General features: G+C 39.0%; 1 protein-coding gene across 1 annotated transcript; it reads left to right on the forward strand.

Annotated features, from left to right (window-relative positions):
* Window positions 1–237: 237 nt before the first annotated feature.
* On the forward strand, window positions 238–2,212 carry LOC113052216 (uncharacterized). Its single transcript, XM_026216601.1, has 3 exons — window positions 238–951; window positions 1,428–1,569; window positions 1,756–2,212. The coding sequence occupies exons 1-3, from the start codon at window positions 601–603 to the stop codon at window positions 1,986–1,988; spliced, it is 726 nt and encodes a 241-aa protein (XP_026072386.1). The 5' UTR covers window positions 238–600; the 3' UTR covers window positions 1,989–2,212.
* Window positions 2,213–13,767: the final 11,555 nt, after the last annotated feature.

The raw sequence follows: 13,767 nt of genomic DNA on the forward strand, positions 1-13,767 counted from the left end.
CTTTTGTTTCTTTTTTTTTTTCAAAATAGGCAATTGATGAGGAGAGTTTTTTGCTCTTAGATGAGGGGACCATTAACTGACTAATTCCAAAAATAGGTGTTGAATTAAATTAAATTAAATAAGTGTTGAAATAGGTTTAATTTCCTGAAATAATATAAAGAATTTGTAAGTTGCTAGAACTGGGTCGAATACTTAAAGGCTATGTTGCAGGTTTTTTTTTTTTCTTTTCTGGTAATTTTCTAGTTCGTAATAAACATTTAAACAGTTATCCATTGTATTTGATGTTGTAGGGTATTACAAAAAAGAAATATAATAAGGAAAAGTAGGTGATATCTTAGCGGTTAGCTACAGGTTAGCAATGAATCTTGTTTCTCCCACAATGCATTGCATGACGTCACATGAGGTACTCGCTTTTGGACGACAAACGAAAGCCCGCCTTAATACCATTGAGAGAGTGAGACGAGTAGTGAGAGTAGTAGCTAGTGAAAGAGATCGATAGATTGATAGATAAATAGATAGATATCATAGCATAAATATATAGTCAGAGATAGCATAGCATAACAGATAGCTTAGAGAAAGAGTAGAGAATAAATAGACAACATGGTTTATTACTGTGTTTGTGGCGGGTGCAAGAACTCCAGCAAAACTGGACATAGGGTCCATTGTTTCCCCAAGGACAAAGGGATCTTCCGAAACTGGGTGCAATTTGTCAAGATTAGGCGGGCAGATTTTTCAGCTAGCTCTGTCACCGCCTACTCGAGAATATGCAGCGCGCATTTCAAGGAGGAGAATTACCACTCAGGGGATGCCAAGATGGTCGCACTTTCTTTAAAAAGTATGAGGATGGCTAAGTTAATTCCTACCGCCGTGCCGTCTGTGAATGCAAACCTCTCTGCTTGTCCTGTCCCGAGGTCGAGAGACACCGTCTGCCGCAAGCGATATATTGCCACGGTAAGCATCATGCTAACGTTAATGTTTACAAGCTGCGTTTTAGCTAGCTCTGTTTGTATTTTGCATACCGTGTTCCCTTTGACACAGCCTCCACTACAAGCGTGATCATTCTGACATTAGAAGAGCATATTTCGTGATTCACGAATATGAGCCAAAACAAAATTGCCCTGAAGTAAATGTCCATAATATGGACATCGGGAATCGTCATCGGCAATGGGCTTTCACAATAGTGTGTTTGCGTTTTGTGTTAGACTGCTACGGTTCTCTTTCACATATATTTGACCGTGACCGTGTAGTGGAGGCTAAACGCAAGTAAACACAGTTTACCCACCTCTGAAATATCAGAAACAGTTTATCCACTTTTCACTTCAAAGTTTAGTTACCTCTCAGTAAATTCACTAACGTTACCTCATAGAGTTTATGCACCACATGTACTCTAGACATTTATAACCACTTATTATATTTGTTTTGGCAAGATGATGACAGATACCTCACAGCAGGAGACCGTGGACAGTGTAGACACTGTGGAGAGTGTCGATACTGGCGATCAGCCCTTGCCCTCCTCCACTTCTGACGCTGTGACACAGTGTTATTTGAAGCCCCCCCGATGGTCTCGCGGTAAGTCTTGGGTATTTTAAGTGGTAGATATTCTGTCTAAATCATTGCCAGTATCTATGCAAGCAGTACATTTCCATACACATTGATTAAATTAATACATAGCCTACACCAAAACATAGCCGCTTAGATTTGCTATGATTTGCTATGATTGTCACATGTTTGGGTATGTTTACTGCCTCTCCACAGCTGTGCAGGTTAACCTGAAGCCCAAGATGGTCAGCGTGGGTACACAGACGTCTTTCAGCCCACAAACCTCCACTCCCCTCGCTAGTCCTGAACAGACAGATGATGAAGATGATGATAATGCCTCTGTCGTTAGTGACTTATCGTGGGTGCCCGAAGAGCCGATGCATGAGGAGGACTTGTTTGATGAGGAGCCACCTTACGCTTGTGACCCCACCACAAGTGAGATAATTTAAAACCAACATAGACCATTTTGAATGCTCATTTTATTTCCATCTTTGTAAGTGGCAATAATTGTCGCTGTACCCCATTCAAGGGGTCCTGCATGCCGCATGTCTGCTCCTCTGCCTGTTATTTGCATGTTATTTGCATGAAATTTGTTGTATGTAATTCAAAATAATTTACCAATCATTTTACCTGTGCCTTGTCAACCTCTGTGTGCAGTGTTGTCTGGGCTCACTGTGTGTCTGCTTGATGTGCTTTTGCGTGTGTGTGTGTGAGAGAAACAAAAGAAACTGTGCAAACGTTTCAGGTCAGTAATCTTCGTCCTTGTTCAGTAAATGTTCAGTAACCGTTAAAAGCAATGCCAATAAACTGTGTTTTTTTATCAAAATTCATGTGTTCTGTGTGCTTTATAACATTTTAAGGGCAATTGGGGGATCACAACAGAATAAGCAATTATTTTTATTAATTTTCATCCAAACGAGGCCATTGAAAGCCCTGATAGGTCTGGTCACCACTTTGAAATTTTTGTCTGATGGTTGAAACCACACAAGAGGGTAGAGGCTTCCTTATACTCCTGCCTAAAACTCCATAAGCCCAGCGTATAGCCTGCCTGTACGCAGTGTACCGGTATTGCCTAGGGATAAGTAGGAAAGATTCTTAAGTTTAAAACTGTAAGTAGGTTGGAAACGTCATTTTAAGCCTGTCTCTTATGCATGTTTATTGTGTATGCAACACATCTCCTGTCACCTATAGCTGTTGTTCAAAAGACTCAGTGTAAAAAGATTGGTAAAGTAAACAAACCATGAACATACTCGTGCGTGCTGGCTTGAAGGGGACCATGATCCTGCCTGAAGTGTGAGTATGCTATGTGTAGCACAAACGGATTCAGGCAGCATGCCTCAAATCCAGGATGCTGCGTTACATCTGCTGGCCGCGGGGTGAGGTCCTCGACCAGCGACCAAAACGCTCTCACCTCCCTACAACACAAGCTCTCCACCAGTTTCCATGGGACGACACCGCCCACACAGACACCTGCCAAACACAGCGACACAGACGCATACTACTCACTCCCTCTACCGGTAAGCCTGACGGTGTCAATGACAATTAATCACGAGGAAAACTAGTTGACACTATCAACAATAATCACACTGAAGACATGACCAGCCGTCGGCGTCGGCTACATTTGCAAACAACATTTTCACCGGAGGAGGTGGTAAAAGCTTAGAAATTAACAGTAGGGGTTCACAGGTGGGACTGTCAAGCTAGCCCATAGCTAATCACTGTCACTAGATATAAAGAAAACGTTGACTTTTATTCGGTGCTATTCACTGACAGTAAAAAAAAAGTTGTTATTGTATGCACTGCTGTTCACAGACTACTAGCTCCAGCGGTCATTGCTGCGTTTCTAAATGGTAGCAACTCACCAGGACACTTCACCAACTCTCCAGTCATTCTCCTCTGACCATGCATTTATTTGTCTTTGATTGCCATCGGCTCTCGGTATTTCCTCATTCGCCCTGTCACGTCTAAACGGTTCGAAATTATATGGCTGTGGGCCATCATAAATGTTAACTGTGGGTCTTTCCACCTCTTCCTCATCCCAGTTAGACGCCATAGTCACTGAGTGGTAGAACTAGTTCTAGTAGCTGCTGAGCTGCAAGGCTGGGGCTACCTTCCAGCACGTCTACCTGTGACGTCATCGCCAAATTGCGTAAAAAATAACCGTTACTAACCAAAAACTACAAAAACTGGACTTTAACACCATTTTGGAGACATTTCTAACTTTATATACATATCTTGACTGCTTTACGTACCCATTAATCGAAAGTAGTGTTTAACCTGCACCATAGCCTTTAATTATTAGACACTATTCACGCAAAACTCATGGCTGATGATCTTTGTTGAACAGATGCCATTTATATGCTTTAGATGTAAAAGGCAGATTCCTGGTGACACAGGAATCCTTTTACAAATTTTTAGATCTAAACCTTCTCAGACATTTTCCACCATAAACTTGGTAGTCCGACAGACCTCCAGTTTTATCAGTGACAATGTCGGGAGACTACAATCAAATACCATGTCAGTATTTCAGACATTTGGCCATGAACATACCTCAGAGGTAGAGGAACTCAGACAAGAGTTCACAAATGCTGCAGAGCCCTTCAGAGGCCTGGAGTCAGATTATAAACAGATGCAGTATCTTGCTAAATCAGGTACCTTCATTCAGCCCACTGAGGAAGTGTTAGCTGTAGTTTCTTATGTACGGCAAACAGACTCTGCCACAGGCATTGTAAAACAAGTAGCTGTCTCTAAAATGTTTCAGCATATTCCACTGAAGCAAATTTTAGCCTATGTACTTGACATTCCTGGCATGTTGGAAACCATGCTGTCATGGCAGCAGCGAAACAGAGAAGCACTTCAGGATGTCTTTGATGGGAAGTTTTTTAAAACACCCACTTTTCTTGAAAGAGATTTAAATTCCTCTTTTGCTCTATAATGATGACTTTGAATCTGTGAATTCTCTGTGATCGAAGACTATGACTCATATGTTAGGCTTTTTTTATTTTTATTTCATCATATAGAGCCTACCAACCAGAGTTGTTGTCAAGTTTACGGTCACATTTCCTTTTAGCAGTGTAAAAAGAGGACGATGCAAAGACCTATGGCCTTGATGCAATGTTAAGCCCGATTGAGACTGATGGCATCATTCTGAACACCAAACTTCTAAGGTACTGTTAAGTTTGCAGTTGTTCAAGTCTTGGGGGATAATTTGGGTGTAAATGCCATTCTTGGCTATTCTGAAAGCTTCTCTGGAAATTACAGTATTGTTCAAAATAATAGCAGTACAATGTGACTAACCAGAATAATCAAGGTTTTTAGTATATTTTTTATTGCTACGTGGCAAACAAGTTACCAGTAGGTTCAGTAGATTGTCAGAAAACAAACAAGACCCAGCATTCATGATATGCACGCTCTTAAGGCTGTGCAATTGGGCAATTAGTTGAAAGGGGTGTGTTCAAAAAAATAGCAGTGTCTACCTTTGACTGTACAAACTCAAAACTATTTTGTACAAACATTTTTTTTTTCTGGGATTTAGCAATCCTGTGAATCACTAAACTAATATTTAGTTGTATGACCACAGTTTTTTAAAACTGCTTGACATCTGGGTGGCATGGAGTCAACCAACTTGTGGCACCTCTCAGCTGTTATTCCACTCCATGATTCTTTAACAACATTCCACAATTCATTCACATTTCTTGGTTTTGCTTCAGAAACAGCATTTTTGATATCACCCCACAAGTTCTCAATTGGATTAAGGTCTGGAGATTGGGCTGGCCACTCCATAACATTAATTTTGTTGGTTTGGAACCAAGACTTTGCCCGTTTACTAGTGTGTTTTGGGTCATTGTCTTGTTGAAACAACCATTTCAAGGGCATGTCCTCTTCATCATAGGGCAACATGACCTCTTCAAGTATTTTAACATATGCAAACTGATCCATGATCCCTGGTATGCGATAAATAGGCCCAACACCATAGTAGGAGAAACATGCCCATATCATGATGCTTGCACCTCCATGCTTCACTGTCTTCACTGTGTACTGTGGCTTGAATTCAGAGTTTGGGGGTCGTCTCACAAACTGCCTGTGGCCCTTGGACCCAAAAAGAACAATTTTACTCTCATCAGTCCACAAAATGTTCCTCCATTTCTCTTTAGGCCAGTTGATGTGTTCTTTGGCAAATTGTAACCTCTTCTGCACATGCCTTTTTTTTAACAGAGGGACTTTGCGGGGGATTCTTGAAAATAGATTAGCTTCACACAGACGTCTTCTAACTGTCACAGTACTTACAGGTAACTCCAGACTGTCTTTGATCATCCTGGATGTGATCATTGGCTGAGCCTTTGCCATTCTGGTTATTCTTCTATCCATTTTGATGGTTGTCTTCCGTTTTTTTCCACGTCTCTCTGGTTTTGCTCTCCATTTTAAGGCATTGGAGATCATTTTAGTTGAACAGCCTATCATTTTTTGCACCTCTTTATAGGTTTTCCCCTCTCTAATCAACTTTTTAATCAAAGTACGCTGTTCTTCTGAACAATGTCTTGAACGACCCATTTTCCTCAGCTTTCAAATGCATGTTCAACAAGTGTTGGCTTCATCCTTAAATAGGGGCCACCTGATTCACACCTGTTTCTTCACAAAATTGATGACCTCAGTGATTGAATGCCACACTGCTATTTTTTTGAACACACCTCTTTCAACTAATTCAACTAATTGCCCAATTGCACAGCCTTAAGAGCGTGCATATCATGAATGCTGGGTCTCATTTGTTTTCTGAGAATCTACTGAACCTACTGGTAACTTGTTTGCCACGTAACAATAAAAAAATATACGAAAAACCTTGATTATTCTGGTTAGTCACATTGTACTGCTATTATTTTGAACAATACTGTATGTCTGCAGATGGTCCAAAGCACATAGAGATGTCTTGCGGGTTCAGACATCAGAAAATGTAATGCTATTACGTGACATCTTCAGTCATTAGGCAGATTTGCTCATAGGAAACCCCACTGAGACGGGGTTAAAAAGAGACAGCATGCTGAACAACTTGATGTCTTATCACTAACTTATCACTAAGTGCTTACTTAGGTTACTGCCTACCATGATTGATGACTTGATACCGGTGGTAACAAAAAATGGCAACTTCTGTTGCTCCTGCTCCAGTGTATGGAGTTTATTTTTTCTCCTTCTCTCACTGTTCAAGCAACATAGTTCTTGAGAAAGATCATTGAGGAAAATCACTACCTTTTTCTGGATCTCTTTCAACTTACAAACCATCCTGCTGATGGACCAAACATCAAAAACACCTTCAGTAAAGCTTGTTGTTCAGAAATGGGAAACAATAGGCTTTGAGAGGAATTTTGTTTGCATACTCTGTGACACCCATTCACATTTCGATTGCTGTTAATGAGAAAGAACTGATTATCATCCACTACATGCTGTCAGGTCATAAGAGGATGATCATTGTTTATACATCCCCCTGTGCTATAGAATCATTTAGGTCATACAGACCTAGAATCAGTAAGACTCACCATATCCTGTACATATAATCTTTTCAACACTATGTGACATCTGTGTGTGTGTGTGTGTTATATTTAGTTTTCCGGAAGTGTGTGTGTCTGTATATTTATATTTTTTTGCTTAGAAAGAAAATGTCGTGCACTCCTCTGCCCCATTTACAGGCCCAAATGACACCCAACTCCCATACCTCCCAAACCATGATGCAACAGTGCTGGATCTGGATACACCTATTGTCTTGCATGTCTCATTTTTGTAAGTCCCACATTTCAAAATAAGAAATTTAAATTTGTTATTGCTAAAGAACATTGCAACTTTTAACATAAATTCTCTGGGCATTTAAATTTAGGAGGTCCACAATCCTCAACAAAACTCATATGAAGGCAGGCTAATTGTCAAAAGTCAAGATAAGGACAGTTTTAACAATAAAACAGAGACGTTGCATGATCAGAAGTTTATGGTCATACTTAATTGAGAAATTTGGAGAAATGTAAGTAGAATTAATTAAGATCTTCTGGATGTACAATTGTTTGTTCTGATTATTCACTATTTTTGTCTTTTTTTGTTCATAGACCAAAAAAGGGCCAAACATCAGCCTTGGTACAAGCATTCCCCTGTCTGCATGATAAAACTGCCAGTGGTAATGTGAGTAGTAAGATTTGTTGCTATGTAAATAATACGTTACTGTGTATGTGTGTCAGAGAGAGTATGGGTACATAATTGTTTAAATTACTGTAATGTTTAAAATGTAATGACAAAATGCCCAAAATGAGCGCTAAAGTCTTCTGTGTGCAGCTCGCTTGTAGTGAAAGCATAATGTAGATATGGATGTGAAGCCGTCTGCACATTTTGAAGTTTTAAAATTACTGAACTGGTCTGCAGTGTAAATGCAGTCTTATAAGACCAAAACAAAACAATTATGTGGCTATTTAATATGCACGTGAATGACACAATCTTTATGTTTACGTCTTTATTCTTGATGATGATGCTTGTTGTATTCTGGCCCTCATGACCCCTGACCTAGGACTAGGTATAAATTAAGTAAATTTGCACAATGATGTGGTATTAGGCTTAGACCTCATTTGTTAGGAATACCATTTGTACCATAAAATTGGATGAGAAGTAGCATTGTTTTATTACAATTCTATACAACAATATTGAGGAGGAGGAGAGGAGGGGAGGGGACCTGCCCCCACTGCTAAAACAAATCCTAAAGGAAACACTGCAATGACATGTATATTACACACAGATTGGTTTTCAAGGCTGGTTCTATTATTATTATTTTTTTACATTATCAGTGATAAATGACAATTACAGCGGGTTTGCTGCCAAATGAAAACCAAAGGATCAAACCTTTGAAAAGCCTTTCAGACACTAGATGGTCAGCTCATGCGCAAGCTACAAAAGCACTGCAACAGAATTATTCCAGAATCCAGGAGTCGCTGCAAAAGATTAGTAATGACACAACTCAATGTCTTACTACACAGGATGAATCCAGGACACTGTATGTGAAGATGGACAAACTAGAGAATGGCATTCTGTGTAATATGTGGAACAGCTCGTTCGGGTCAGCTCATTGAGGGATTATGTAGCCAGCCTCCGAGAAGATTTTGACAAGTTTGAGAGTGATGTAAAAAAAAATGTCTCCACCTTTGTCCCAAGACTACAAAGTGGACACGCAGAGACACAGGAAAAGGAAAAAACGCGAAAAATTCAAAACAGCTGTTTTTATCACATATCGTCGAGTTGCTGAACTGGATAGGAGGTATCACTCCTACAATGGAATTCGACTGTTTATTAAATTTAAAAACATAATGACATCACATATTTTCCAACCCAGCCCTCAGCCCTGTTGCAACCGTCGTTGTTTAGGTCATCTCGCGGTGCGCCGTCTTTTAGCGCGTGTTTGAAACCCGCACCAATTTAGACTTGCTTTATTTTTCTTTTTTTGTTTATCCTACTTACTTCAGCCGCTACGGCCGATCATACCAATAATTTTTAATCTTTACAAGAATATCAAAATCATGAAATGAGCAAGTCTGTGTTTATTAGAAACTTAATATCATGTCAATTTGTGCTTTAAGAATCGCCGAATCTGCTGCGGTGGTTCCATCACATCTGCAAGGGAAACCTAAACCAGGAAGTTGGTCACCAGATAACACGGTTACCAGTTTAACGGTAACACCGTTGTTGTGTAATATTTGGTTCCTGTGAAAAACTGTTCCCGTAGGTGGAGTTTACATGAATATTCATTAGTTCCCTTATTGTGGGCGTGTCCTTGAAACAACGTGCAAACAAACGAAACTGAAAATATCAGTGCATGCCCCATAAATCGCTACTTGGATTATTTTGAACAGGTAACGAAGTGTCAATGTTAAGCACTGAAGCACTGTAACAGTGTCAAAACAATGCAGTTTGTGTAATATAAATCGTCTGTAAGCTGATTTGCTTGATTGATTGCAGGCACACAGAAAAAAAATAAGCGGATAACCTGTTAACCTTGGGATAAATAGTTTCTTAATCATATTTTTTGACATTAAAGAGTTGTTAAAATATTGAAATATTAAGTTTAATTAATCTCAGCATATTAATTTCGGTAAGCTACAGGAGAACAGAGTTTGGCTGATCACTATTTACTATTCTTAAAGGGGGGGGGGGTGAAATGCTCGTTTTCACTCAATATCCTGTTAATCTTGAGTACCTATAGAGTAGTACTGCATTCTTCATAACTCCAAAAAGTCTTTAGTTTTATTATATTCATAAGAGAAAGATAGTCTGTACCGATTGTTCCCGGAAAAACACGACAGACTGGAGGCGTGACGTGTGGGCGGAGCTAAAGAATCACGAGCGCCAGTAAGCTTTTGCGTTGATAGCGTTTGGAAGCTGTGACATTACCTTGAGGAAAAAACCATCATCTAAAACAAACCATGGCTAACAGTCAGATTCAGCCGTTTATTTATGATCCAGAATCAGATCCCGAGGCTGAAACTGAACGAGAGCAGCAGCAGCAACTACTCGCTCCGAGCGGGGCTCGAACCCGGGTCTCCGATGGGAGGCGGACCCACTAACAAGGAGGCAGAATAAACGATACGCAAATCCGTTGTCAAACTGGGCCTTGTTTGTAAAACAAGCATTTTCGAAATGCAGGGAACAAACACAAACACTTGCACAACTCCGTTGATGCTCTGTAAAAATAAACTCCATCCACTGGTCCCTTAATGCTGTTTTTTCTTCGGTAATCTGTGCAGGGATGTCTTGCCCTGGCAACCAAAAACACACTCCTTTTGTGACATTTCGCGATGCCCTCGCTCTGATCAGTGATTGTCTGTGCTCAGCCTCTCATTGCTCTGCTATATGGGAGCGTGCGCTCTTCCGGCAGACGCGCCCTCAGGACCCATATAAGGAAATTCCGCTCCATCTATCGTCACACAGAGCCATACTCGAAAAAAACTTTCCGAAACTTGTGACAAACCGGAAGGAGTATTTTTGGAACAGAAATACTCCTTCAAATGTACAACTTAATTTTTGAAACTTTGTCCATGTTTAGCATGGGAATCCAACTCTTTAACAGTGTAAAAAACTAAGTATATATGAAATAGCATTTCACCCCCCCTTTAAACATGACATGATGAGATTGTTTTTCAGTGCCTATGGTCAAAGAACATACACAATGTATCTTTAGACATACAGATACAATGTATGCATATGATATTCATTATTATTATATTTATTAGTAGTAGTTCTTTCTCAGATTCTCTAAACCAGTGGTCCCCAAACCCCCGGCCACGGACCAGTACCGGTCCATGTGTCATTTGGTATCGGGTCGCACAAGAAGGAATAAATAATTTACATTAAAGCTGCAGTTGGTAACTTTTGCTGCTCACGTCTGGTGGAAGAACATTGTAGCCGGAGCTACTTCTCTCTGTTTACATCTGTTGCGAGTCACGCAGGTACTGTGCTACTCTGCAGCATTGCCGACCCCAACCAGACTAAAATAGGCTGAATATAAACACTTATTATAGGTGTACCGTAGTGATTCAGGATAAGACAAAAACACGGTTTGGAAAATGGATTCATGATGTACTCGCTCATTATATATATTTTTTTAATTTTCAACACAAAACAACACTGTGGCACAGCCTTGCGCTGACTGGACCAGGGGCCCGTTCTTTGTACATCGCATATTACATCCGAGATCAAATGACACATCCAAGATGATATTATCGTGACACATCCAAGATGATATTATCGTGCCCAATTAGCCGGATCATGATATGATCCGGCTAATTGGGTTCTTCGAACACACCTGTTGTGTATGATTAGTATCTCTTGATTGAGTTATCTGAGATAATTGCGCGTTCATGTGTTGGCTTAAAGGGGAATATGTATCGATACTCGAAACCATGATCAGCAGTGCAATGAATGGCTGGTGGCAAGACGGCAATGTAATGACGTCATATAATTTAAAATGACACCCGACGAAAAACTTGACACATTTCTGGACTTTTATAAGGAAACAGCCAAGCAAACAAAACTGCATAAATGTTGTAATAGATACATGAAACAGATAATAGATACATGTTTTTATTTTATTATAATTTTTTTCATGATTCCCAATTATTTAGATTCGCAATTTATAACAGTTGTGCAGTCTTTACATTTTTATTTCAATGTAGAAATTATCTATTCATTTCATTTTATATTTGGACAGATTTGTTACGTGACAGCATTAATGGAAGTTTCTTAAGGGTCAATATCATGTTATCTGCATCAAGCCACTCTTATAATAGCAGTCATCACTCAAAATAATGCACGACTCTATTATCTGTATAGCATGTGTGTAAGACTCTAATATAATTATGAAGTAATAATTTTATGACAAATAAATATTTCAGTGAGTAAAACTGGCTGTGTCTATAGTACGCTGTTATGGACTACACAGCAGTTTCTATATTATTTTTAAATAATTTGTTTAATGATTATTATTTTAAATTATTGTCCCTGTATCAGTACGATACTCTTGTAATAAAGTAGCGGTGGTAGCAGACATATTTTGAGTATCAGTTCTGGTTGAAAAGAAGCGATCTAATCCTGTTTACATGAAATAAGCCTGCTCCCGAGCAGGTTTAAGCTAACGGACCTGTTGCTATGACAGCAGCTCCGGGATGAGCTTCGAAGAACCAAATGATCCATGATCACGCCAAATCGTCAACATTCAAATCAAGCTAACTGAGTTAGCGACGTACGAAGAACAGGCCCCAGAAGAGCCGTGAGTGGTGGATTTTTGCAAAACAAATAACAGAGGTGGAGGTAGAAGTGTGCTGAGCCATAACGATCTTTTATTTTGGAAAAAGGCCAGATGCTCTGTGTTATTTTCATGGATTTTATATTCGTTATTGTGGTGCATCTTATTTTTTAGGCATGTTTAAACGTCACCATAGTGACCATAATCAGTGAAAAAAGTGGGTTAGGGGGCAGAGAGGATGTTATTCATGTTATGTTGTTGGCACGATGTTAAAAGGACGCTGCTAAATAAAGTTTTATACGAATACACAGTGGATTCATGTTTATTATTATATTTATAATATTACACAGTTTTTATGCCAGTCGTATCATTTTATTTTGTATTTATCCATCACACCATAAAGCCTGATCCGTGAAAATTTTGTCTGACATTAAACCGGTTCTTGGTGCTAAAAAGGTTGGGGACCACTGCTCTAAACCATTAAACTCTGTATTTGACTGTTAACTCAATGCAATAAAGAAAAATTTTCCATTTTAAAAAGACTGTTCATTTAAATATAAAAATTAACTCACATGTTGTTTCAATGTTGCATGACTCACTCTGTAGAAGATACTTTAAAATCTTAGTAATAGGATAAAATATGTGACAGAAGTAAATGTGCATTTATAATAATAAATACACTGATGGGGCTGTGAAGGCTGGTAGTTAAAAAAACAAAACAAAACAAAACAAAAAAAGATTAAAGAAAGCATGACACAGGAGGCTCACAACGATTTTATTAAGACACCGATACGTTTGTAGTGGTTTGTTTCAGTCTTTGTATACAAATTGTACTAGTCTCTCTACAATGACAACAAGGTAGTCTAATCAAAGCAAACTATTAAAAATAAAGCCCCACAAATGAAATATAAAAAAAGCGAAATACACCAAACAGTAAAAACCATATTAGGCTAGGTAAAATAGGTTAAATTAGCTTATTGATTATTTTCCTGTGTGCCTGTAATCAATCAAGCAAAACATGAAAGACAATCAATCATCAATTATCATATTACACAAACTATACATTATTTTGGCAATGTTGCAGTTAATGCTAATTAATGCTTAACACTGACACTTTGTTACCTGTTCAAAATAATCCATTAAAACAAATAGAGATTTGACGAGCGTGCACTGATATTTTCAGTTCCGTTTGTTTGCACGTTGCTTTAAGGACACGCCAACAATAAGGGAACTAATGAATATTCATGTAACTCCACCCACGGGAACAGTTTTTCACAGGAACCGAATATTAAACAACACCAGATACAAATTATATAACCTGCATATAGTCACCACTGACACGTTGGAATAATGCTGTAATCGTGGTATGAAGTTGCATTTAAATGATTATGCAATCTCATTATATATATCGCTGGTGAGCACTCATTTATTTTTATGGAGGTCCAAAGACATCGCTTTTCAACGGCCTG

The sequence above is a fragment of the Carassius auratus genome, chromosome 32 (genome assembly GCF_003368295.1).
Source record: "Carassius auratus strain Wakin chromosome 32, ASM336829v1, whole genome shotgun sequence".
Classification (NCBI taxonomy): domain Eukaryota; kingdom Metazoa; phylum Chordata; class Actinopteri; order Cypriniformes; family Cyprinidae; genus Carassius; species Carassius auratus.

Coding starts and splice junctions, on each gene's coding strand:
- LOC113052216 (XM_026216601.1), top strand. CDS start 601: ATGGTTTATTACTGTGTTTGTGGCGGGTGCAAGAACTCCAGCAAAACT. Junction 952..1,427: donor GCAAGCGATATATTGCCACG/GTAAGCATCATG, acceptor TGTTTTGGCAAG/ATGATGACAGATACCTCACA. Junction 1,570..1,755: donor GCCCCCCCGATGGTCTCGCG/GTAAGTCTTGGG, acceptor GCCTCTCCACAG/CTGTGCAGGTTAACCTGAAG.